The following is a 27,881-nucleotide window of genomic DNA, read 5'->3' on the forward strand; positions in this document are numbered from 1 at the left end:
CCCAAAGCACTGGGGTTGTCCATGGAAAATGAACCAGTTGTAGTGGAGCATGCACATCGTATTAGCCCAGTAAGAGAAAACATACAAAGACCTAGACCAGTTATAGCCCGAATACTTAATTTCCCCAATAAGGTCCAATCAATGCAAGAATACCAGAAAAAGAAGAGACTTCTTGAATATGAAGGTCAGAAATTGATTCTTTTTAATTACTTTTTGCAGAAAGTATCTGAGGCCTATAAGCAGATGGCCCTGACTTGCTCGGAGCTTTATCAGTGGGGCATCAGGTTCTCATTTCTTTTTCCAGCCACAATCAATGATGTGATTTGGTTGAAATTGAAGGATCAGGCACATACATTTCTGGCTACTCTAGATGAATGATCTGGCAGTGATCTACTTCTATTCATTTTTTGGGCTTATATTTCTGGAGTGCAGTCCGACATTGATCAGTAGTTTATTTTTGAAAACATGGTGAGGGGAAGGAGAGATTGTCAGGGATGCAAACCTTTGAATTACTGAAAAGGAACCTGTTAATAATACCGCATTGTTATTAGATCATTCTTTTTTTTTTTTTTGCTGGGATGATGACCACCTACAAAATTATTGGAAAAGGATTGGTGACTATTTTCAGTTTGTTTTATAAATATTCATTAAAATGTTGTATTTTATGGAAAGGTTGATCGCATTAAGTAATGTCCAGGAGCGACTGACTCTGTGTCTGGACATTACTTGGACTGATCTGTGCCTGGATATTGAGGGAAGGTTGGGGGTACACAGTAATGCTCTCCCTTCTGACTTCCATCTAATTTTTCAGAAGCTAATGTGTACGTTTTTCTCAATTCAGCTATGAATCCTCATTTTTTTCTTTGTTATAATATCGACGGAGTTTTATTTAACTTGGGAACTTTTGAGATATACTTTTTAACCAACCCCGTGATAAACGAAAACTTCTCAGCATTGAAAGTGTATTGTTTGTGATGAAAATTTATCCTATTCCTTTACTTAACAATCACGTATGGATACATTTTTCGGGGAATCAAGTATTTTGCCCTCATTGGGTGCATCTTCTGTCGAAGAAGAAGCATCAAGAGGAAGATGCAGACCCTTGGAGCAGTGGTGTACCTAAAGTATTTTGCACCTAAGGCAGATACTTCTTTGGCACCCATCCCCCAATATATAATTTTAAAATTTCCTAATCATTAATAAAATAATTCAAAACAGGAAACACATCAAAAGAACACCCAATAATTAAAACTAATTATTTCCAAATCTGTCATTCTAAGATTGCTGTAGACTGAGGGCATGCATGCGCGCACACACACACATACATAATATGCTCCCTCTCTCTCATACACACACATACATGCTGGGAGAAAAACAGAGGGAGCATGTGTGTGTGAGAGAGATACACACACACACACACTTTCTCTGTACCTCTCTCATACACACTCTTCCTCTTGTGTCTGTCTCACACACATTTACACGCTTCCTCAGTCTCTCTCCCTTTCTCATACACGCACACATGCAAACACAAACTGAACTGTTAACTACAACAAGCCAGATTCTGTATGCAGTGCAACAATGGAAAAGCAGAACATCACTATTCCTCAAAACAATACAATCAAGAAATATAAATCAATCAGAATAGTAAAACCATACTAAAAAATATACATTTCAAAACAGCTGATGAATAGAATAATATTCAATAATTAGAAGCTCCTGTACCAATTTTTAAAAATTTCCAGCACATCGATAAAATATTTCAGAACAGCAGACATCAAATAACACCCAGTAATTAAAACTAATAAGGGTTTTAAAAATCTTCCGCTCTCCATACCTGTCACCCTGAGATTGTCCTGAACTGGGGGTACACACAGAGACACAAACAAAATATGTTCCCTCTGACTCACACACACATACACACTTGGTGAGAGACAGAGGGAGTTTGAGTGTGTATGTGTGTGAGACAGACACACGTTTCCTCCGTCTCTCTCTCACACACAAAACACTTGCTTCCTCTGTATCTCTCACACATGATTCCTGTCTTGCGTGCGCACATACACACACACACACGCCCTTCCTCTTCACCCTCACCCCTACACAGAGTCACCCTTTGATATATATACACAGGCACATACACACTCATATACACTCACCATCTCATACGTACACAGGCATCCTCACATACACACATCCTTTCATACACATACAGGCATCCTCTCATATACACACACACCCACAGGCACCCTCTCATATATATACATAGGCACATACACATTCACTCTTATATACACTCACCATCTCAATCACACACAGGCATCCTCACTTACACACACAGGCATCCTCTCATCTACATACACACACACATAGGCACTCTCTCATACACACACCACCCCCAACACCCTCTCATACACACACACACACCCCACCCCCACCACCCTCTCATGCACACACAAACACACACACTCACAGGCACGCTTTCGTACTCTGGCACTTTCTCTTATAGGGCAAGTCTCTCGCTTCTTCTGCCGTCGGCTCTGGGAAATACCATTGGCACCGCAGGGCCTCATCTTCTGCTGCTGGCTTCTGGAAAATGCCAGCAGCACCACAGGGCCTCTTCTGCCGCCAGCTTCTGGGAAATGCCAACGGCACCTCAGGGCCTCTTCATCTGCAGGAGTTTGCTTTTTCTGGCGGGGAGTGGGAACCTCGCCAGCACATCACTGCTCCGTACCGCCATGGGACCTTCCCTCTGGCGGCATTGGCACCCGTACCCCTGTTGTCACCCGGAGCCACACCCCTTAGTACGCCACTGCCTTGGAGTATTTCAGGACTGGTTTCTGTTAATGTTTATTTCTTTTTGTTCTGCTATAGTTGGTGTGTTTGTGTGGTGTGAAAGAAGTATGTATGGTGTTTTCGCGTCAGCACTGGTGTACGTATATTTGCTTAATAAGTGTTCTCAGGACAGAATTTTAATTCTGGTAAATGTATTACTATTTTATGGGCTAACCCTAATGGTGATATGGGGGGATGTTTAAGCTATGAGGCATCCTTCCTTCTAGTTGTTCTACTTAATACTGATAATATCGTTAAAATGATTTCCTTTGTATTCATTTAAGACAATGGATTACTTGAAGATCTACCATTTCATCTGGAAAAGATTATGACGGAATATAATGGTCATCATGTGTTTGCTGCAGGATCCCTTTATAATAAGAAATACTTATTAGGAAATATTTATTCTCCTAATGTGTATAGCCATGCCTTTTTCTCAGAAGTAGTATCAATTGCCAGTAAATTTACTGATTACACCATGACTGGGGAGGGGACTTTAATGTATTGTCAGACCCAAAGGCAGATGCAAAGCCCTCCAGATTAAAGCATTTAGTGGGTATTTATTTATTTATTTTATGTACTGTCAATCTAGACGATGTACAATTAATCATAAATAGAGGGGGAACGAGGGGGGAGGGGGAAAATAGAGATTGGTAACTAAGCTGTAAATTACTGGTTCAAATTTTGAGATGTATTGTGTTTTGAAATCAAATAAACATTTTGAACCTAAAAAAAAAAAAGTACAAGCAAAAATAACATAATTAAAACTGATCAGTAAAATATAAAACAAAAAGTGCATTACATTACATACATAATTTATGAATTAAAACTAGTAAATCATTAAAATAAAAACAAGTAAAATAAGGCATAATAAAATTAAAAAAGAGAGAAACAGCCTAGCGAAGGACTCCTCAAAGGAAGACTTCTATCATATCCCCCCTCAGTCATCCCTTTCCCAAACTGAACAGCCCTAACTTCATTAGCCTTTCCTCATAGGGGAGCCGTTCCATGTCCCTTATCATTTTGGTCGCCCTTCTCTGCACTTTCTCCAGTAGATTAATATCCTTTTTGAGATGTGGTGTCCAGAATTGCACACCGTATTCAAGGTGTAGTCTCACCATGGAGCGATACAGAGGCACCTTTCTTAGGTGAAGTATTAATACTGGGTGATTTCACTTGTGTTGCTTCTCTTTCACAGGGACGTAAAAGGTTTGCATACATTGCACTTTTACTGGCTAAACTGGTAATATTGCAAACATTGAGTGCATGTATAATCGCCTCATTTAGTGTGGATCAATCAAATGAGAGAATGGAAATCCATTGAAGACTTAGATACCAAACTGTTGCATAAAACTCTGAGTGCACACTAAAGCCCAAATTTTCAAAGCCCGGCGCACGCAAAAACCAGGGGATATGCATATTTTAGAAACGACCTGGCCATGTGCATATCTCCCGATATGCACCAAAGTGCCGGGCTCCTTGGAAAGGTCTGGCGGGGCAGGGGCCAACTGGGACAGCAGCCATTAGGCCATTATTCCTGCTCGGAGGAGCGGTAAGTTCTAAAACAAAAAAAATTACGATAGTTAGGGTAGGTTTAGGGGTCAGGGAGGAGAGGGGAAAAGGGAAGAAGGCTAGGTAGGGGGATAGGAAAGTTCCCTCCCAGTCTGCTCCTTAATTGGAGAGGACTGGGAGGGAACTGGCATAGGACTGATTGCATCACAGCGTGTTATTTTTTAAAATCTCCCCCTTGCGTGCGTGAGACACAGCCCGCCTGCACGTGCGCACGCCGATGTTAAACTCTGGCGTGCATGTGCACATGGGAATTGTATTTTATAGCATGCACACGTCGCCGTGTGCATGCTATAAAGTCGCTGGGTCCATGTGCACACGCCGGATGCACATGCAGGCCTTTGAAAATCTACCCCTAAGTGTTAGCCTGGAAAAACATTCATGGAATGCACGAATATATAAACCAGTATTTCAAGGGTTGTGGTGTGAAATGCTGAAGATAGAATGAAAGATGTGCGAATGATTGTTTCTCCTTGTAATGTCTGCTGTTCGAGCACTTGTGTTATTACCTTATAAAATAACAATAATGTTCGGTTTAATTTGTTCTGTTACTATGTTTGGGTTTTGTATTTCTAAAGCTGTACATTACTGTAATAAAGATATTTTTTTAAAAACACCTTTTTGAGGCTGCTTTTAAATCTTAAGCCTATTTGTCTGCCTTCAGCCTCATTAACTAATTTTAACAATTGTTTGTTGACCTGTCAGTCTTCATTAGATTGTAAGCTTTATTGAGCAGGGAATGTCTCTTGTGTGTTTGTACAGTGCTGTGGATGTGGAGTAGCACTATAGAAATGTTAAGTAGTAGTAGATTGATGGGCCATACTTCTGAAGATAGGTCTTTTGTGCTGTGAAGCCACATGGCCAACCCAAGTAAACTTTGTTATTGATTTCACTGAAGAATGGGGTAGGTTTTGGAGGCTTCCTAACCAGAGTTGATAGCATTTGTTTTGTCCCATCCACATACCTTGTATATAATAGTTAAAAACAAGGTAAAGTCTGGCAAGCCTTGGTGGATGTATAAAGTATTTTGAATAAGTGGAACTGCTTTCATATGTCTCAGATACCAAATAATTGCAATATTATTCTTGCAGCTTATGCATAGTAACTTAGAAATGGAGTGTAAAACTAATGTAACATTATGGTTTTTCCTGATTGCCCATAGATTTTAAACATGTTTTCATAAGATTATAATTTGTGTACATTTTGAGTCCAATAATGTTTTTTTTTTGCTAAAATCTTTACTTTATTGCTTTCAGGGTTATGAAGGGTCTCTGATAAAACTTACATCAAAACAGGTAAGAGCTGATTTTTGCACTCCAGAAAGTATGGCAGGATGTAATACAGCAGCAATGTACTTTTTCTTAAGACACACAAATTCAATGCTTATTAAATTCAGTCCCTCACCTAGAGAATCTTCTGACCTACTTTAAGGCTCAATGCAAGAGCATGATTGCCTCTTCCACTGAAGAAGGTCTGAAGCGGTATCATAACTGGGGGATGTTGGCAGGTTTTTATGCCCTCCCTAAATAACAAAGTCATCTTCAAACTGAAACTCATCAATGCTATGCTATTACTTGTGACTGATGTCTGCATTTTATATTGGCCCCTTTACAATCCTGAATTGTCGCAAATTAATAACTGACTAGCTGACATACGTGGAAATTCCCTGGCAACCCCTATGAATTTCCCTCCCTCCCAACCCCAGCACAGCCTTTCCTCCCATTCCAAGCCCCATCACAGCCTCAGGAGTAGCGCATTGCACCCTCAGTCCCAGTAGTCAGAGGCCTCCTATCTATTGTCCTCCCCCCCTCCAGCTCCAGCACAGCCTGCCACTTCTGCAGAGCCAGCATAGGCCCAGCGTGGGGGTCACTCTTCCTGTGTGTGTATGTGTGTGGACATATGCCTGTGTGAATTTCTCTGCCTGTGTGTGGTCTCTGCTTGTATGTGTGTCTGCCGGCCTGTGTGCGCCTTGCCTGTGTGCGCCTTTGTGTGTATGTGTGTGTGTGTGCCCGCAATAGTAATTTTTAGATAGTGTGGGTATACATCTACATATTTATTTATTTGCTCAGGAGGCAAATGCTGTACACCGCCATGTGCAGAGTCCCTCGTTTGATTCCCCCCATCAGGTCTTCTGCTCCTAGGGTTGGGTGAGGCTGATTTTAATTATGCATTTTAAATTGCGAGCCACCTAGAGCTTCTGCATTGGTGGCAAATAAATACATTTAAGAGACTTGTTTATTAAAGGCTTTATCCCATTTTGTGATTATAGAAAAAATGCTTATTAAATGATCCCTAAATTTGTACTTGAGGCCATAAAGGTGTAAGTAATTTGCTGAAGCTGACAAAGGAATGGCAGCAGAATTAGAAGACTGGCTTCCTTGGAATTTTAGCCTGCTACGCTAACCACTAGGCCAGTGGTTCTCAACCTTTTTTCTGTCGGCACACACCTGACAGATGGTTCTCACATGCATGACACACTGACCCATGATCGTCACAGGGCTAAATGTAAAAGTACAGTTTGCATCCACAGAAACCCCCCTGACCCACAATTATGGATGTAAAGCAGAATTATGACATTCCCTGTACAACTCACCTTACAAAAAAAGATATTCTAGTTCTAGTGTCATCTCAGTAACAGCAACACAAACTCCAACTACCAGGCTCAATAGCCCTACTTATGAAAAGACAGCAGTTTATCACCAGTGCATGTCCTCTTGAGAAAATACAACAAATAAGACTGATACAGTAAAATACCTCACCTTGGTCACATACACAGAACCGACCTAACACACTCCCAGGATCTGCAGTAATGCACATAAACTAATCCGCACACAGTTACACTTGTATTATGGAATGCACTCAAACAGGAGCAAACCTATCTATGAAAAGGCAACACTACAAATATTAAATCAGGCCCTAAACACCAATACACCTCCTATTAGGAAAACAGAACTAGCAAGCAGCTATAGATCCCCACACAGAAATAATTGTATAACTATACTAATAATAAGCAGAATAAATGTTTTACAACAACTATGAACAGAATAATATCCAACAATTAAAAACTCATAAAAATTATTTAAAATTCTCCAAACACCAATAAAATATTTCAAAACAGCAGACACATCACATAATATTCAGTAATTAAAATGGCAGTCAATCAAGAAAAATAAGCTTAAAAACCCACCTTTACTAACCCCCTCCAGCAGCTCTCCTACTCCTCTTCCATACAGGCCAGTAGCACACACCAAAAGCAGTAGTGGCCGAAGCTCTGTACTCATGGTTCTCTTCCTTAGTGCCCACAACCAGTCTCTCTGTCACTCACAGGCACACATACCAGTTACACCCCCATGACCAGTTTCTTTTACACACCAATCATCTCCCAACCAGTCTTTCTCTTACATACACACCAGTCACCTTCCCGAACAGTCTCTCTCTCTCATGCACATACACAGGCTTCCCATTTCCATGTTCTATCTTACATATACAGGCTTCTCACTCCCATGCTGTGTCTCACACACACCCAGGTTTCTCACTTCTATGCTAGCTCTCGCCACATGCCCAGGGTTCTCATTCCCATAATCACTTTCTCTCTCACACACACACATACCAGTCACACTCACATACCAGTTTCTGTCTCTCACACACCAATCATCTCCTGACCAGTCTCTTACACACACATACCAGTCACCTTCCCGAACAGTCTCTCTTTCTCATGCACACACACACAGGCTTCCCACTCTCATGTTCCATCTTACATATACAGGCTTCTCACTCCCACGCTGTGTCTCACACACACCCATGTTTCTCAATCCTATGCTAGCTCTCGCCACATGCACAGACTTCTAATTCCCATAATCACTTTCTCTCCTACATACACACACACTCCAGTCATCTCCCTGACCAGTCACTTCCATTGTCTCTCCTATATACACACTCATCACCTCTCTGACCAGTTTCTCTCAATCACACACATGCTCTCTCTCACACACTTTACATAGATGATCTCAATCAAATGCTCTCACTTACACACAGTCTCTCAGTCACAGTTACATATGCACACTCTCAATCACACATACATTCTCTCACTTACAGACAGGCTGGCTGGCTTTCTCTCTCTCGCTCATTTCCTGCCCCCCCCCCCCCCCCCCCGAGCACAAATGGTAGCTGCAGCAGCCTCCTCCTCTATCCCCCGCAGGCCAAGAAAGAAGAATCCCATCGGTCACGGGAGGCTAATTCTGCTGTTTCCTGTGCCGATTTCTGGCTGCTTCTGATTTTGCTTCGGGGCTGCTGCTGCCGCCGCTACTTTTTCGTGCAGCATGGCTCTTTCTTCTTCCCGCACACCCCACTGCACATCACTTCCTGTTCCGGGCCAGGGTGGGGGCAGGTGCGGGAAGAAGAAAAGGCCCAGCTGCAGTTGCCAGCCTCCACTAACACTGCTGCCGTTCCCATCCAGGCTTGAACATGCTGATAGCCTGGGCAGCAACGGCAGCAGTGGAAGATAGCCTGCCTCTTGCTCTGTGAAGGAAGAAGGGGGAAGAGCAGCGGGAGACCGGTAGCACGGGACACACCTGCCACTGCTTGGCGACACACTGGTTGAGAAGCGCTGCACTAGGCTACTCCTCCACTAACTTGCCATACAGCAAGGGCACCTGTCACTAGGACAATCATCTTGGCAGTCATCTGAAATGAGGATTTAAGAAGAAGTTCCACCCGGAACTAAAGTCTATTTTTCAGGATGTGCACATCTGCGGTCCATGTATATACTGTATATGGATCTGAAAAAAACCCCCACATCTGTTAGAGACCTCTTGTCTTCCCCGACGTGTCCTGAAAATTTGGTGTGGATGAGATACTAAACAAAAAAGTTATTAGGGACACAAACATAAAGTATACAGCGATCTCATAAGCCTTCTTTTCCCTTGGAAAGTAGGCTAAAAAAAGGTACTGTACTATAGTTCTATGGGACTAGATACTGAGTTGACTATTGAAGCCAGAATATGGTAACAAATACTTTGTGCTTCTGTTACACTGTGAATTCTGTTTTGTCCCTTCAAAAATCAATGATTCACTTACTAAAGAAGCATGAAACCAGGGAGCTTGGAGCATTTGGCCTTTTAGGTGCTGAGCTTACTCAAAAATATTTCTGCATTACTCATACAGGAACTATTGACCTCTGCTGAGTCACACAGGTCAGGAGGAAACTAATATGAGCTATCAACATCATATCAAATGTGATCCACATGTAGAGCCTTGAACTCTAATATTCCTAGCCTGCTGGTTCTATATTTGCCTCTTGATGCGTGTTTTTATTAACATCTTGCTCAATCAAAACTCAAGTGCTTTCCTGCAAGTGACTTTCTAAATGACCATTTTAAAAATGTTTAGTTGATTTAGTATGCCTAGGTAGCCAGTCTTCTTCTTTTTTTTTTTTCCCTCCATTTGTGTGTGTGGTATGCAGGAATGTGTACTCTGGGAAGGGTGGATGGGCTGTAATCCGTCCACTGAAATATTGAAGGTATTCATCTCTAGGATGCCCTGTTGAGAAGAACACAAAAACTGATTCTTTATTACCTTTCTGTTTCTCAGCCTGTAGGATTTGTCAGCTTTGACAGCCGCTCAGAAGCAGAAGCTGCAAAGAATTCTTTGAATGTGAGTACCTAGTTCTGCAGGACACCAAGACGTTCTGCGTTATGAAAGGGCAAGACTATTTGGAATGAAGATCTTTTATGCATGCTTGTGTCTTGCATCTGTGCACATCCAGTATTCATTATATGGCTGTATTAGAGTAGCTCTGAGGTAGTTTGGCAGGGGACATTCCCACTAAAAAAAGACAAGTATCTACGCCTTGTCTAGCTGGCTTGGAGTGGGCCCCATATTCCACTGATAGAAACCCTTTGATAGCAGGTACTTCTGGCCAGAGTCCTTTATGGAAAGAGTCTGTTATGTCAGTGTTCTCATCACACTTTATTGTGGGTAAACAAATTAGTGCTTTGGGCCCTGGGTCTTCAAGGCAGACTTTGTCTTGCTTCCACAAAATAACAGTAGTCAAACAAAAACAGAAAAGTCTTTATTCCTTACCTCAAGAAGTTAACATAGTGCACAGCATCCTCTTGCTGGAAGCAGTCTCAGTGGCGGTTTCTCATTTTGATCTCAATCATGCATAAATGTTCCCTATAAAGAAGAAGAAAAATGCACCCTTCCCAACTTCCCGTCTCTTCTCTTTGTGCCTCCACTGTGTCTAGTAGCTTGCTCTTTTATAGACCCGAGTATTCCCTAAAGCTGAATCCGAGGTGGGGGTCCAGATCTTTGTGTTTTCTTTCAAGCCTGAATTCCTGCATAGTTTTTCCAGGGGCTAAGGCTAGGTGCTCTTTTATAGGGCCAATCAGTAATTATGTATCCTGCCCTGACAGGCCCACTGCAGATGATGTAGAGTCCATGGCAATGCGGAAGATGTGGACCCTGTCTGCATCATGGTCAGACCCAGAGCAGGTCACATTTGCACTGTGTTCTGGAGAAAGTAATAGTCTGTCTCCCTAGGCTAAAGACTGTTGTTGATGACCTTAAAATTGAAGGGTGGTAGGGTAACCACAAGTTATTCTCATTGTGTCCTGTAGCCCCAATAAAAGTTGATTCTGACTGAGCTGGAAGTCAAAGAAGCAGGAGGAAAGAGCTACATACGTAGGAAAGATAGAATACAGTATAGTATATCCCAAAAGTTAACTCTGACTTTTTTAAACATAGCACCTATTTATTGGTAACGCACGACAAGTTATATTCAGGTACAGTAGGTATTTCCCTGTCCCTGTAAGACTTACAAGCTAATGAGTAAATTTTCAAAGGGGTTCCTCACAGAAAAATAGCATATACGCACATAAGTAGCATTTATTCAAGTATATGCTATTTTATAAACATCAAAAATATGTACATATTTTCGATTTCATGGGCACATTACACTGGAGCCAAAAAGGTGCGGTCTGTGGGTGTTCTGGGGCAAAATCAAGAAGTATGCAGGATAGTTGCTGTTTTATAAGTGATATATTATATTATTTAAATTATCAAACCCATTCATAGAGTTTTACACCTGCTAATTGACTAGCGCAAGGGAAATTGGACTTGTCTGCAGTTTTTGGGTGGGAGGTCTGGGTGAATTGGTGGGGGTTCAGGGTAAAGTGCTAGAGAATGTAGGTGAACTGGAGATGGACTGGGCGAACTGGTGGAGGTATCAGCGAACTGGTGATTTCAAGTAAGCCCGCAAGTATTTTCAAAATGGTATATGCACATACTTTGTATAATACCCGCCTCCATATATAAATCAGGGTTATTATGTATGCATGTAATATTTTAAGCACCAAAGTTATACATGTGCATATTTCTAAACTCTTTTTATTGAAGTTTTACACAACAGTCAAACAAAACACAGTCCCCGTAACAAGACTCTCACTTTCTGAATTTTCTAGAACAGGGGAACTATGAAACACTTTAGAGTACATTCCTCTGTGGAATCACCAATAAACCACTGTAAAGAAAAAAACAAATAACATTATTAGACCAAACTTTTCCAGAGAAAAGTATATCAAGAAAAACAAATGAAGTTACATTACATTTCAGTTTTCTATGCTGACCTTTTCCAAAATAGGACCCAGAGCAGCTAACAACATATCAAATACAATAATATCGGCACAAAACAATAAGGCAAAACAGGCAAAATATTATCTAATAGCCCTGACAAAACAAAGTAGTGAGACCCAAGGAATACAAAATTAATCAAGAAAATTGTCATTCTGAGTTATCAAACTGTTAAAAATAACATCTTTTTGTTATGGTAGAAGAGTCTATAAATGGACTCCAGACTTCAATTAGTTTTCTAACTATAATACACCACAAACTCTCGGTGGTAATCCGATCTAATGACATCATCTGACACATCTTCATCTGTGAATCTTCTAAAGTCAGGGGAAAAAGCAAAATAATCTTTTTTGCTATTAAAGAAGATAGCAAGAACCTTTTGGTCCTGGGAAGCTTATCTCTAATAAAAGAAATTCAGCAGTGAAAGGTATATTTAGCCCATCAGGCAAATTTCTAAAATTCGTAACTATCTCCAATCAATTTTTACTTTAAGCAGTTCTAAAAACAATGCATATGGGGGCAATAATGAAATTGTCTGCATTGATGCAAACTCCTTAGGTACTTTTTATCCTGGGCATTTGCACCAATAAACAAAGCAGTTACACGGGTAGTTTCGATTCCTGCCTTTGGAAAAAGTGTCTGTTTGTGCCTGCTTTTTCGGAGGTAATTTTTTCAGGCCAAAGTAATATGTGGAGTTTTGATAATCCAAAACTTATCTCATGGTTGTCTCCCCCCCCCCCCCCCCCCCCCCCCCGTGCAACCCCCACCCACATTAACACATTAATTAGCAACCCCAGCCCCGCACTTCTCACAGATGTCAGCAATTTTCATTGTAAGAGCTCCAGCAGGAGAAATGTATTCTATGTATTTTTATTTATTTTGATATTTTTCCCTTACTTTCAAGGCTGCTCAGGTCAAGTTACAGCAAAATATAAAAATAGTCAAAATGTTATAGAAGAAGACACACAAGACATAAAATCAAACAATATATCAATGAACATCACATAACAGTAAATAAAAAGGTTTGTTTTTAAAGAACTTCTAAAAAACATAAACTCAGTTAATAAGTATACTTGATAAGGACTTTTTCCATAGCAGATCCAGTTCTTTGGATTAATTTTCCAGATTAACTATGTATAGTCCCTTGTACTAAATCTTTCAAAATATTGTTTAAGACATTCCTGTTTTGATTGGCTTTTGAGATTGCTTAGTTCAGCCTGTGTTGTATCTGTATGATTGTTATGATATGGTGATTTTTATGTTTTATGTTTTTATCTGATATCTTTTTACTGTAAACTGTTTGAACATTGTCTATAGCAGTATATACATTTTTTAAATAAATAATTTTATTCCACCAATTTGGAACCATATAAGGAAAACTACAATTTCGAGCCATAGCTGAGTTTAAAGCTTTTTGTGGTTGAATCATGCCCTCTTGTGGCTACAAGTGAAGTGAAAATGTATGGAATAACATGCTCATACATATTCATTAGGGATATCCTGAAAACCCGATTGGCTTGGGGGGGAGGGGCTGAGGACCTGTTTGAGCACCCCTGGACTAACTATATGTTTAGTAATTTTGTTCTTTTATAATAATTTCTACCATTTTGCCTGACACAGATATCAGACTTAGTGATCTGTAGTTTCCTGGATCACCCTGGAACCATTTTAAAAAACTGGAGTTATATTGGCCACCCACCAATTTTTAGGTACCAGATTTTAATGATCACTTACAAATTACTTATAATAGGTATACAATCTCATGTTTCAGTTCTTTAAGCACTCTGGGATGTATACCAACTGGTCCAGGTCATCTGCTGCTCTATTTGCTCTATTACATCTTGCAAGTTCATAGAAATTTGTTTCATTTCATTATATCTTCCTCTGTAAAGACCAAAGCAAAGAATTAATTTAGTCTCTCTGCTATGGCTTTGTTCTCCCTTAATGCCCCATTTACCCCTTGATCATCTAATGGTCTAGCTGACTCTCTCACAGTCGTTTTACTTTGAATGTACCTGAAAAATATTTTATTATGAGCTCTTGCTTCCACAGCAAGCTTCTTTTTTAATTCTCTTTGCCTTCCTTATCAATGCTTTGCATCTAACTTTTCAATGCTTACGCTGTTTCCTGTTTTCTTCATTCAGATCCCTTTTTCATTTTTTAAAAGATGTTTTTTGGCTACAATAGCCTCTTTTACTTCTCCTTTTAACCATGTGAGCAGTCTTTTGGTCTTTCACTTTTTTAAATTTATGGTATACATCTGGTCTGGGCTTCCAAGATGGTATCTTTAAACTACATCCATGCCTCATATAAACTCTTAACCTTTGCAGCTGCTTGTTTCAGTTTTTTCCTATCCATTTTACTTATTTTATCATAGCCTCCCTGTTGAAAGTTAAATGCTTATGCAGTAGATTTCCTTAGTGTCCTCCCTCCAGTTATCAAGTCAGATTTGATCATGTTATGATCGCTATTGTTGAGTGGCTCCAACATCATTACCTCTTTAGTCCTGGGGAATTCCCCTCCTGTGCAGCTGCGCAAATTCTGTGCTGAATTTGGCAGGTTCTGGCAAGCTGCGAGCAGAGGAAATCCCGCTCATGGTGAAGATGGAGCAGGCCCGCTCGTGGCACTTGCTCTGGTTGGTCTAACATCCTTGTGGGGACCTTGGGTGCCGGTGCCAATGTCAGTGCTCGGTCTTTGGGTGAGAGGCAACACCATACTTTGGCTTCTATAAAAGCTGTTACATTGGAGGACATTTCAAGAGTAGTTAGTAAGAGACTAAAGTAATTCAATATGTTTCGCAGTTATGTTCCTTTACAGACAATGCAGATTCCAAATTAGAACAACATGAGAAAAGATTTGAGGAAACAGAAGACCAGTTAGGCAAAATGGGCCAGCAGATATCCTCCTTGCATGGAGATGGACTGGCATACATTAAGGATTTCCTAGCTTTACATGTTAAAATAAAAGCTTTAAATAATTTGTTGAGGATGAATAATTTTTGCCTTCTTAATTTCCCCAAAGCCAGGCTATTATCCTCCCAGGAACTCTTTATGAAATATCTAAGGGATGATCTAAACATACCTGGCAATGAGATGATTGGAATTTATTATTCTATCAGGGGTGAAGAATGAAAATGTGGTAGAAGGCGATTGGATAACATCACAGATGATTGCCTGGACCTATCAACATTCATGGAATCCTTTCAAGATGAAATAATAACTAGGGATACATTGTTAATCTCCCTGAACATGGAGATGCTGCACTTGCATATAAATGTTGCTTTTTCTGGTTAGAAAGTATAGATTTTCCCTGATGTAGCCAAGTCTATTCAGCTTAGGAGGAAGATTTTTCTTCATAAAAAGGCTCAGGTACTTGCATTGGGAACTTCTATTCTTGAAGTTCCCATGCAAGTACTTGGTCATTTTTCAAGGGAATAAATACATTTTCTTTGATCCTTCCTATTTTGAAGTTTTTCTAGAAAATAAATCTGCTGGAGAATAGCATTTGCTGGGTGCAGGAGCTCATTTGGAATGTGATAACGGCCTGTAATGGTTATTTTGACTTTTTTCTTTAAATTCTTTTCCTCCTTCAATAATATGGACTCATTGCAAACATACTGTGATTTTTTTTAGCTGGTAGCATTTCCTTATTTGGATATTGGAATATGACTGGTTTATGTTTCTAAATTTTTCAAACTTCTATAAATAAAAAAAAGAAACCTGCTGTCTGAATTGTGACTGGACAAGCAGGTATAAATAGTTGACTAATATGTGTGCTTTCCTAGAGGTTCTCTCTCTCTCTCACCAGGATTTGCAATATTTATTACAAATTCCATTTCAGGCATAACACCAGGAAAAAAGGTGTAATTATTTCTGGTATTAAAATGTACATTAAGTTATCACACACAACATTAAACACCCCTCTTTTTCATAAACTCTTCCCTTTTGACTAAAGGCCTGATTGTTAATCCTCTGTGCGCAGGGAAAAACGGGGATTACTCACTGCCGGCAGAGGTTCCGATTGGGCCAGACCTTGGGGTGCTGCTTTCTGTGGTTCCACCTATGAGGAACCACAGAAAGCTTGATTTTTTATTTTTTTTGTTAAGCCCTTGAGCAGGACATAATTCTGGTTTCTGTGGTTCCTCCTATTTAGTATTGCTAGGATACTGCTCCCAGGCAGTCGTAAAATAGGTGCCATGGCTGCACTGCAATTTTTGCATGGTGGGGGGGGGGGGGGGTAATAGCTAATAGCCTCATCAACATGAATTTACATGTGATGATTGCAATTAGCTATGTGCTGGTTTGGACGAGCATTTTTGATGCGCTAATTCCCTTATTGCATGAGGGATTTGGACACACGTCCAAAACATGCATCCAAGTGCGTGTAAAACCATGCGCTCAGCCGAACGCACTATATTGCAATGGGCTGACTAACTGCAATATCATGACATCTCCCAGGGCTTACTGGTAACCCGAAAATATGCCCAAGTCTCAGTCTGAATCAAACCAGTATTCCAAGCTTCTGTTTGAACTACAGTGCAGAGATCAAACACCACCTACAGGTCAGCCAGAGGAAATGAGCTGTCTTGGGAGAAAATCCAAGACCTAAGGAAAAACAAGAAGTTACTGTGGCAGACCCCCCTGGTCTGGCCAGAAGATGTCACTGCCCCTGCCTTAGAAAACACCTTAAATAGCCATCCATTCTCTTGAGTCCCTTCCATCTGGAGGGTCTGGATTGGAAGCCTGAACACTATCTAGTCCAGCCATTTTAAGACACTTTGGGATCAGTTTGAGGAAGCCTTTGAACAATGAGGCCTCCCAGCTTCCCCCAAATGGAGTTTTATTTAGAAGTGATATGTCATTGTGCACTCCCTGCCTGAGGGTCCTTCTCACTTACAGAGAGAGATTGCTGAGCTTGATACCCTTTAGGGGCAAAAGGGCTCTCACTAGGGGACTAAAGACCTGTGAGCCTACTCTAAACCCTAGGTGGGCAAGCACCAGCGATGGATCCTGCTGCGAGAGACAATGAAGGCAGAAGATGTATCCAGGTTTTGGACTTAAACCGAGTGGGGAGCATTTTTGAATCCCCCTTCCCCACTGGGATTACAGTGCTGAAGAAGCTTAATCCTATCTGACTTTACCCCACAAGAAGTCCCCCTGAAATAACAACTAAGGAAGGAAGAACACTATCAGGAGACCCCCATCCGGATCTCCACCCAAGGGACTAGGACACGCTGGGTGTCCAGAAATGAAATGGAGCAACGTAGGGATTTTTGCTGTGAAGTTGGGGACCCTTCCAATAGGATTCCTACATAGACATTGGGTGAGCGTTGTGCATTAAAATCACCATGGGCTCTACCCAGAGGTCTGACTAAAGAACACCTACTTACAGAGAAAAATACACTTGTACCAAGTCAAATATAACTTCACTCTTATAGACAAATGGACTTTAATAATTTCCAATCAGTAAACTTTTAACACCCAGAGACTGATCCTGTCTGATTTGTCCCAGCCTCTCACCTCATGAGATGCACCTACAGTCTACACACACACTGGGAGCAGCACAACATCATCTGGGTGATATGTGAGAGTCATCGACCCCATAAAAGGAGTCGTGTCCCCCCCCCCCCCCCCCCCAGGGATTAAGAGTCAAATGTGGGAGTAATTTGATAGCCAGAGCAGCACCTGAAGACATATAAATTAGTCTGTGTGCCCTTGAGATTAACAACCCACTAAGGGTTACATTACAGTACACACAAAGCCCCCTGTTTTGCCATAGATACTAAGTGTTTTTTAAACATTTGCATCACAGAAAAATTTATAACTATGAAAGAAGGAATTACCCATCTTAACAGATGGTTTTACAAAACTATCAAAACATTATTAATAAATTTCTTGAGAAATTTGACCAACATACCAAATATGTGATGCTTTAATTGAAGATGAACAAAGAAATGTTTATTAGGAATCCCTAATTTAGTTTTAAGATAATCAAAAGAATGACTAACTAATTCTGGAGAACAATCAATGGTCTCCATAAATATCAAAATGCCCACACAGCTCCCGTGAGAAATTGTATTAACCAAGAGAAGAGGCTAATGCATGTTTTGTCTTTTGTCACTTTGTCTCTTATGAATCAAAGTGACAATAGACAAAACATCAATTTGAAATCAAACATTTTACAAATCTCTTTCCAAGAATAAACAATTTAATGAGACCAAAATATGTAGAAAATCACTGCCAGAGAGAACCATTTGATTAACTCTGATTCCATATCTAAATCTACAAATCTGGAACTATTCAAAACCTAATCTATGGCAAAACAAAATTGCACAGCTAACATGTAAAATACGATATCTGGTATACTTGCCCTATCTGCTTGGACAGACATGGAGAAATTGGTCCTACCTGCTAATTTCCTTTCCTTGAGTCCTATTAGACCACTCCATTCAAGCGGGTTTTCTCCTCTTTCTGTTGATGGAGACAGAGGACACACATCTTTTCATGACATCATTGATATTGCTTTTTGAAAAAAATTCCTAATATGTGTATTCACCCTTGGTAGGCCCTGAGCCACCTCTCCCAAACACATCAGAAGATCAACAGCAAACAAAGCAAGTTTAATCTCACTGTTAATAACAGTCATTCCCTTAACCTGAGAGTGCTCTTAGTTTAATTGCTAATGATTCTATAGCTAATAAGAAAAGTAGTGGCGGAGTGAGGGAAAAGAGCAGCCTTTTATTGTGCTCTAGCCTAAAAGGAAATTTTGTGTTTTAAAATTATTAGTAATAATAGTGGAAGCAAACAGCCCAATCCAATTAGTAAAATTAGCCCCAAAACCAAATTTACTTAAAACCCTAAACAAATACTCCCAAGAAAATAATCAAAAGCTCTTTCTGCCTTCCTACTTACTAATAATACATTTTGATTAGAAGCTGAGTAGGCTTCATCCCCTGCTGCTATTACTTTGCATATATTTCTAACCAAATGCCTTCCAGTGACAAAACTCATCTGATCTTGTCCAAACAGCTACAGCATAATGGATTTTAAACGCTCAGACAATTGTTTTTTGTTTGTTTTTAATTGATTAATTTGGGATATCAGATTAAGACACATGACTTGATTTCAGCAGGGTCTCGGATGCACGAGTAGATAAAGTGAGCCACCCAGGGTAACACAGAGTCAATAGCAGAGCTGAGTCCTAAACTCATATCCCATTGACATCTGAGTCGTAGCCCAGAAGTTATGGACTGATGAAACAGCAAGGAAGGCTATCTAACAAAGCCGTGGAGGCGACAAGTTTTTTGTCTCTGTCTAAATAAAGAATCCAGATCGGACATTTGGCTTCTAATTCTGTTTTGTAGCCCAGAAGTTTACATCTGGCTTGCTGTTGCTATTTTTGTGTGCTTACACAGGTGTCATCTACAAACTTCCAGCATGGGCAGAAGAGTCGGATCGAGATTTAGTGAGTCATCCAAAAGTTCAAAATGAAGGGGAAGGTGCTGCTGGCGGGGGATTGTTCATTTGGAGTAGCTCATCTTCAGCATGACTTAGAAGCAGGAAGATCCTGGTCTCCCTCAAGAGGTGTTCCTCCAGCAACTAGTAACAAGAATCTACAAGAGAGGGGGTGATACTGGACCTGGGGAAAGTGTTTCTAATTCTCAGGGAGGTGGCCCCTTGGGATCTAGTGTTCAGCAGATAGTGTAATATAATATAAAAGCAAAGGCAGAGATGATTCATTATACAAAGGTCAATGTCCTGGACTTCAAGAGTAGAAACTTTATTAAGGAAGCAAAGTCTTGATTCTTTGTTGGAATCTGTGTTGATGACTAATAATCTGAGTCTTGCAGTAGGAATGGCAGGCAACGAATTTCTCACGATGACACATGTGTGCTCAAGTACCAACCTGTCTGTCTGGCCGTGGGTGCAATAACTCTCCAAAAAAGGGATAGAGATTCACCAAATTTCACATACAGGAAGAACATGTGAATATATTATATGCAGATGATATCCAGATTTTATTTCCCATCTTCAATTCTTGGTTTGCAACTAGTGACATATTGAGCATTTATTTGTCAACTATTAGAGCTTCGCCGAATCACAAATGCCTTGCACTCAACCTAGATAAAACAGAAATTTTGATTTTGAGCAGGCTACCCCTAGATGATGATCCCCCATGTTCAAGTTTCTCCTCTTATCCATAATCTTGGAGTAATTCTGGATCCTGTACTCTCCGTGAAAGCTCATGTGAAGGCTGTAGTTAAGTCTTCCTTTTTTAAATTGTATATTTTATGCTGACTCGAACCACTGCTGCCTACTGAGCATTTTCTCTCTGTTTTGCAAGTGCTAATTTTAACAGGTATGAACTTCTGCAATGCTTTGTTGGTAGGCCTGCCAACCAATATCTTAAATGGTGCAGAACACAGTGGCTAGAGTATTGACAGGGAATGGCCTTCAAGAGCATATGTCACCAATATTACAAGCACTGCACTAGTTACCTGTTAAATAATGCGTTAAACATAAAACCTTAACAGTTGTATATTAAATAATCAAATTGCTCCATGGGCTAATGCAAGCTTGGGCTTTTACATTCTGACACATACTTTACAAGCATCTAATGTTGGCCTTATGGATGGCCTTCTTTTCAGGTACTTCATTTACATGCAGAGCAGCTTGTGATCAAGCCTTTTCAGTGCTCTGTTAGGACATTGACCTGTGCTAAAACATTCAAGAAGGCATACAAAACATCTGGTTTTGTCAAGCTTTTGGTGAGGACTGCGTTTTCAGCTTGTTTTACATTTATTAGTACCCAGTTAAATTTGTTTTAAAAAAATAAAAACATTAACACCATTAATTATTTTATATATCTCAGCTCGTTAGGATAATGGCATCACTATGTTTTTATTATATTATGTATTTATATTATATTTAATTATATTATGTATTTAAATTGTAATTTTTATGCAATATATATACACTGTTGTATATTTGTATGTGTGTTTTACTGTAATCAAGCCTGGAACATTTGGACATGAGCAAGTTATAAATCTTTAAAATAAATAAATAACTTTTGGACAAGTTTGGAAACATCAGATCAGTAACTTCAGAGAACTAATTCTCCCAAAAAAATCCCCATTGCTTTCTATGGGAAATTCTTAGAATGCTGACCACCACTCCATTCCAAAAGCACCCCCTCCCCCCACCCACACACCCTTCCAGTTCTTTGCCACAGAACAACACAGGTAGACAGAGACAGGAAAAATAATGGAAGTTGTTGGCAAAGATGGCAACAGAAGGTACCTTCAAAGGCATTCCCCCTACTCTTCAAAATCACACATATACACACACACATATACCAGTATATGTGCACACATGCCCCACAACATACACACTCCTATACCCCCAATCTACACATGCCCACAGCCATACATTCTCATAACTACACACCTACACTCTAACTCTCCATACACCCTTATTCATCTGCCACCTATCCACCCACACACACACACACACACACACTCTATATACACCACATGAACACACTCACTCCTCACCTAAACACATAACCCACACACTCCAGGGCGGCTCAAGGCAATCTGCTGCCTGAGGCAATGGATAAGATGGAGCTCTCTCCACCAAGGCATGCCACAGGTCAATCATCAAAAGGGTCGGGGGGGGGGGGGGGGCAGCCTCTTTCTGTGATTTGAAATGCTGTAAAAGGGCAAAAGAAGGGGTCAGAGTCCCCAGCGGAGTGGCAGATTTTGATAATATTTCTAGGAAGCTGGCAACCCTGCCACACTCTCAGGAATTGTAAGAACTGCCTCCCATCTTTTCCCAGCATTTGTCCCTTGCAGACATGGGCATACCTGGGAACTCTCCGAATTTGACCCGGAGACTCCAGGATTCTAATGGAATTTCCGGATTTCCAGGCCAACAGCTGTAAACTCCAGGTGCCCTGATGCTGCTTCACTAGTGAAGCTGCCAGTTTAGAAAGCGTCTGATTGGCTTACACGAGCCAATTGCCTCCTTCTTTTTCCCTGCCCTGTGACCAATCAGAGGCCTCCCTTTTTCTTCCTGAGCCTACAGACCAATGCTGGCAGGCAGGAAGGGAGGAGGCCTCTGATTGACCTGTGGGAGCAGGAAGATGGGAGAATCTAAGAAGTAAGATGGGAGAATTAGAATGTATAGCAGTGAATGATGACATAGACTTAATTGGCATCTCAGAGACATGGTGGAAAGAGAATAACCAATGGGACAGTGCTATACCGGGGTACAAATTATATCGCAATGACAGAGAGGAGCACCCGGGAGGAGGTGTAGCTCTTTATGCCCGGGATGGCATAGAGTTCAACAGGATAAACATCCTGCATGAGACTAAATACAAAATTGAATCTTTATGGGTAGAAATCCCTTGTGTGTCGGGGAAGACTATAGTGATAGGGGTTTACTACCGTCCACCTGATCAAGATGGTGAGACTGACAGTGAAATGCTAAGAGAAATTAGGGAAGCTAACCAAACTGGTAGTGCTGTAATAATGAGAGACTTCAATTACCCCAATATTGACTTGGTAAATGTATCATCGGGACACGCTAGAGAGATAATGTTCCTGGATGGAATAAATAATAGCTTTATGGAGCAATTGGTTCAGGAACCAACGAGAGAGGGAGCAATTTTAGATCTAATTCTCAGTGGAGCACAGGACTTGATGAGAAAGGTAACGGTGGTGGGGCCGCTTGGCAATAGTGATCATAATATGATCAAATTTGATTTAATGACTGGAAGAGGAACAGTATGCAAATCCAAGGCTCTCGTGCTAAACTTTCAAAAGGGAAACTTTGATGAAATGAAAACAATTGTTAGAAAAAAACAGAAAGGAGCAGCTACAAAAGTAAAAAAATTTCCAAGAAGCATGGTCATTGTTAAAAAATACCATTCTAGAAGCACAGTCCAGATGTATTTCACACATTAAGAAAGGTGGAAAGAAGGCAAAACGATTACCGGCATGGTTAAAAGGGGAGGTGAAAGAAGCTATTTTAGCCAAAAGATCTTCATTCAAAAATTGGAAGAAGGATGCAACAGAAGAAAATAGGATAAAGCATAAACGTTGGCAAGTTAAATGTAAGACATTGATAAGACAGGTTAAGATAGAATTTGAAAAGAAGTTGGCTGTAGAGGCAAAAACTCACAGTAAAAACTTTTTAAAATATATCCGAAGCAGAAAGCCTGTGAGGGAGTCAGTTGGACCGTTAGATGATCGAGGGGTTAAAGGGGCACTTAGAGAAGATAAGGTCATTGCAGAAAGACTAAATGATTTCTTTGCTTCGGTGTTTACTGAAGAGGATGTTGGGGAGGTACCCGTAATGGAGAAGGTTTTCATGGGTAATGATTCAGATGGACTGAATCAAATCACGGTGAACCTAGACGATGTGGTAGGCCTGATTGACAAACTGAAGAGTAGTAAATCACCTGGACCAGATGGTATACACCCCAGAGTTCTGAAGGAACTAAAAAATGAAATTTCAGACCTATTAGTAAAAATTTGTAACCTATCATTAAAATCATCCATTGCATCTGAAGACTGGAGGATAGCAAATGTAACCCCAATATTTAAAAAGGGCTCCAGGGGCGATCCGGGAAACTACAAACCGGTTAGCCTGACTTCAGTGCCAGGAAAAATAGTGGAAAGTGTTCTAAACATCAAAATCACAGAACATATAGAAAGACATGGTTTAATGGAACAAAGTCAGCATGGCTTTACCCAGGGCAAGTCTTGCCTCACAAATCTGCTTCACTTTTTTGAAGAAGTTAATAAACATGTGGATAAAGGTGAACCGGTAGATGTAGTATACTTGGATTTTCAGAAGGCGTTTGACAAAGTTCCTCATGAGAGGCTTCTAGGAAAAGTAAAAAGTCATGGGATAGGTGGTGATGTCCTTTCGTGGATTGCAAACTGGCTAAAAGACAGGAAACAGAGAGTAAGATTAAATGGACAATTTTCTCAGTGGAAGGGAGTGGACAGTGGAGTGCCGCAGGGATCTGTATTGGGACCCTTACTTTTCAATATATTTATAAATGATCTGGAAAGAAATACGACGAGTGAGATAATCAAATTTGCAGATGACACAAAATTGTTCAGAGTAGTTAGAGATCTAGGTGTCATAGTGGATAACACATTGAAATCATCGGCTCAGTGTGCTGCGGCAGTCAAAAAAGCAAACAGAATGTTGGGAATTATTAGAAAGGGAATGGTGAATAAAATGGAAAATGTCATAATGCCTCTGTATCGCTCCATGGTGAGACCACACATTGAATACTGTGTACAATTCTGGTCGCCGCATCTCAAAAAATATATAATTGCAATGGAGAAGGTACAGAGAAGGGCTACCAAAATGATAAGGGGAATGGAACAGCTCCCCTATGAGGAAAGACTAAAGAGGTTAGGCCTGTTCAGCTTGGAGAAGAGATGGCTGAGGGGGGATATGATAGAGATGTTTAAAATCATGAGAGGTCTAGAATGGGTAGATGTGAATCGGTTATTTACTCTTTCGGATAGTAGAAAGACTAGGGGACACTCCATGAAGTTAGCATGTGGCACATTTAAAACTAATCGGAGAAAGTTCTTTTTTACTCAACGCACAATTAAACTCTGGAATTTGTTGCCAGAGGACGTGGTTAGTTCAGTTAGTATAGCTGTGTTTAAAAAAGGATTGGATAAGTTCTTGGAGGGAGAAGTCCATTACCTGCTATTAAGTTCACTTAGAAAACAGCCACTGCCATTAGCAATGGTTACATGTAATAGACTTAGTTTTTGGGTACTTGCCAGGTTCTTATGGCCGGAATTGGCCACTGTTGGAAACAGGATGCTGGGCTTGATGGACCCTTGGTCTGACCCAGTATGGCATTTTCTTATGTTCTTATGTTGTTTTGGGTGGGCCTGAATGGAAAGTGGGTGGGCCCACCCTTAGCTACGCCACTGGTCTGGATGCAGCTTTAAGCAAAGGTAAGCCCCACACATTCGGACTGTAAGCAGAACTGTTCAGAAAAGCTGCGGGCTTTCCCAAAACAAAATCCAGCCAGGGTGTGCCTGCTCCTGCACCCCAGCCCATGGTAGCCCTGGTCCTGAACACAGTTCCAGGAGTTTGACCTTATCTGGAACCACCAACTCCTTCACATTTGAGCTGTCTGTCTGTGCCTGTCTCTACAGTACAGCCTATGCCAGGAAAGGCTTTTAAACTCGGGTGCTAAAGCCGGTCTCTGTCCTAGCACAACAGTTCCTCCAAACCAGAGTTCAGTTCCAGCTGCGCCCGCCCAGCTTCACTGCTCAGAATAGCCAAATCCTTAAATGTAGTTCCTGAAGCTTGACCCACTTTCTGGGGCCTAATTCAGGCACAATCCCCACAGTGCCCTTCCCTTCCCCCGCTTGGGCTTCTCCCCAGAGCTCAGGCTGATTGCCTCCTTCCCTTCTCTAGGAAAATCCCAAAAGCTGAAGAAACACTTTTTAAACAAAACACATGTACTTCTGCGTTTTCCTGCTCCATCGCAACCATCCACCCGGGCTTACTGCTGCTATTGGCTATCAGTTGCTTCCACCTTTGCTGTCCTCATGGCTCTGTCTCCTCTCTTTTAAAATGCTTTATACCTGGTTCCCAGCCATGCTCAACTTCCTCAGCCCTCTGGGAGTTGTAGTCCTCCCCTCCCCTGACTGAGCTTTTGGTCCATTCAGCCCTAGCTTGCATTCTCCTCCTGTTCAGCTGTCATAATGGGGCGTATCTCCCATTACAATATTCAGCAGGTTAAATGCTATGTTTGGATATAGCCAGTTAGATTTTAAAGTTTTCCGGCCTTGTGTGGCCGGATAAATTTCTACTGAACCAGATAACTTCAAATATATCTGATTAAGTAGCATTGTCACTGTCACACAAGGAAAAAAACCAAGGGGCTGGACACAATGGTCAGCCAACCCGCCCCCCCCCCCCCCAAAAAAAAAAAAAAAAAAAACCATAAATGGCACTACTGAGCCCAGCACACTTCACCCCCAAAACAACAATGATCCGTCCCCCCATCCCAGTCACATCCTTTGCCTGGTTTCATACAAAAATCGGAACCCCTGGACTTACCCTCCTCGTCAAACATTAAACTAGCAAGAAGCGCACAGGCAGGTGTTTTCTCAAAGATATCTGTGGTGAAGCTGTTAGCCTCACCCAAATGAAAGGGACCCAGTCCAGTAGGGCTCTTCTCGCCTCTAATTCCCTCCTTGTGAATCTCAATCTACTCTCCTAGTTATAGCAGGGTCCACCCATTCAGCAACCTCATAGAGGAGGAGCTGTAAAATGATAATCTCTCTAGCTAGTTGATTTTTCTACAGGGTCTAGGTGACATCTAGTGGTCAACCTGTAGGGTTGCAGAGTCATACATTTTGGCTGCAAAAATCCAACGGAATGGTATAGTATAGGACAGGTGTAGGCAACTTGTTGGAAGCAGTATGCCAAGATTTAAATTTGGGGTAGGTAACGCTGGTCTTTGAGTTCCACAAGCAGGTCAGCATCCTGATCCACCATTAATTATCAGTTAAAATTTTCAAGTTATAGAAAAATAATTGAAATTTGTTATCTTCATGTAAAAACAAAATTATATAAGGGAGAAGATAAAAATGTCTTTCACTTCCTCCGCTTTAATGCATCCCTTATTAGGGAAACAGAACAGGCTAGGCTGCTAAAGATTCCTACACAAACTTTATGCTGAATACCTCACCTTTCTCACAGCAAATACAGAATAAAGTGACCATAAAAAGGTATAAATAGAAACATGCAAACAAAAGTAAACTGGAAGCAGCAGCAGGTCAAATTCTGTATGCAGTGCAACAATGAAAACTTTATCATATGTCAAAAAGATCAAACAATAAAATTAAAAAATATAAAGCATCATTCATAATAGTAAAACCATACCAATAAGAAGAATAAATATTTCAAAACAGCTGATGAACAGACTAACCTCCAATAATTAAGAACTTATATAAACATATTTTTTTTAATTTTCCAAAAAACAATGAAATATTTCAAAAGAGCAGGCACATCAAATAACACCCAAAAACTCAACAGAACCAGGGGTCACGATTTGAAGCTCCAGGGAGGAAGACTCAGAACCAATGTCAGGAAGTATTTCTTCACGGAGAGGGTGGTGGATGCCTGGAATGCCCTTCTGGAGGAAGTGGTGAAGACCAGAACTGTGAAGGACTTCAAAGGGGCGTGAGATAAACACTGTGGATCCATAAAGTCTAGAGGACGTGAATGAAGAGTGGGTGGCTCGCGGGAATGACGGCTACTACCTGGAGATAATACCCTTATTCAATAAACATACACATGGTTACTGTGACTCCAACATCGCTCTAAGCTACAACAGCAAGAGGAAATGAGGAAAAAAAGATTTACATTCACAAAAAAGCGGGGAGTAGCTTGCTTGTTATGGTGGTTACTACCCCAAACCAAATAAGCCTAATACTTCACTTTCAATGCATATCCAGCATAGCTGTCTGCTTCAACGGAAGGGGAGAAAGTCTGATACTTCACGCATATCCAGCATAACTCTCTGCTTCAATGGCAGGGGGAATGAAGAAAAGTGGATCTATATACAGACAACCACCAACAAGGACTGAATTACATAGTCTGGGTAAACAAATAAGCATGGGTGTAGCTTGCTTATTGCGGCGGTTACTACCCCTAACTAATTAAGCTAGATATTTCACTTAGATGCAATTCCAACACTGCTCTCTACATTAATGGTGGGGGTGGAAGGGAACTAGAACCAAAAGGTTACTAAGATCCAAGAGTAACAGATAAGTATGAGAAAAAAAAAAG

General features: G+C 40.8%; 1 protein-coding gene across 8 annotated transcripts in view; it reads left to right on the forward strand.

The window, feature by feature from the left end:
- Positions 1 to 27,881, forward strand: part of RBPMS (RNA binding protein, mRNA processing factor) — a 589,352-nt gene that overhangs the window by 272,760 nt on the left and 288,711 nt on the right. For all 8 annotated transcript variants that reach the window (XR_003856672.1, XR_003856668.1, XM_029601505.1 and 5 more), the window contains exons 3-4: positions 5,655 to 5,693; positions 9,988 to 10,050. Coding sequence is in view for 6 of the 8 variants with exons in the window: in XM_029601505.1 (XP_029457365.1) it covers positions 5,655 to 5,693; positions 9,988 to 10,050 (102 nt within the window). In the remaining 2 variants the exon portion in view is untranslated. The remainder of the gene's footprint in view (positions 1 to 5,654; positions 5,694 to 9,987; positions 10,051 to 27,881) is intronic.

This window comes from Rhinatrema bivittatum, chromosome 1 (genome assembly GCF_901001135.1).
Source record: "Rhinatrema bivittatum chromosome 1, aRhiBiv1.1, whole genome shotgun sequence".
NCBI lineage: Eukaryota > Metazoa > Chordata > Amphibia > Gymnophiona > Rhinatrematidae > Rhinatrema > Rhinatrema bivittatum.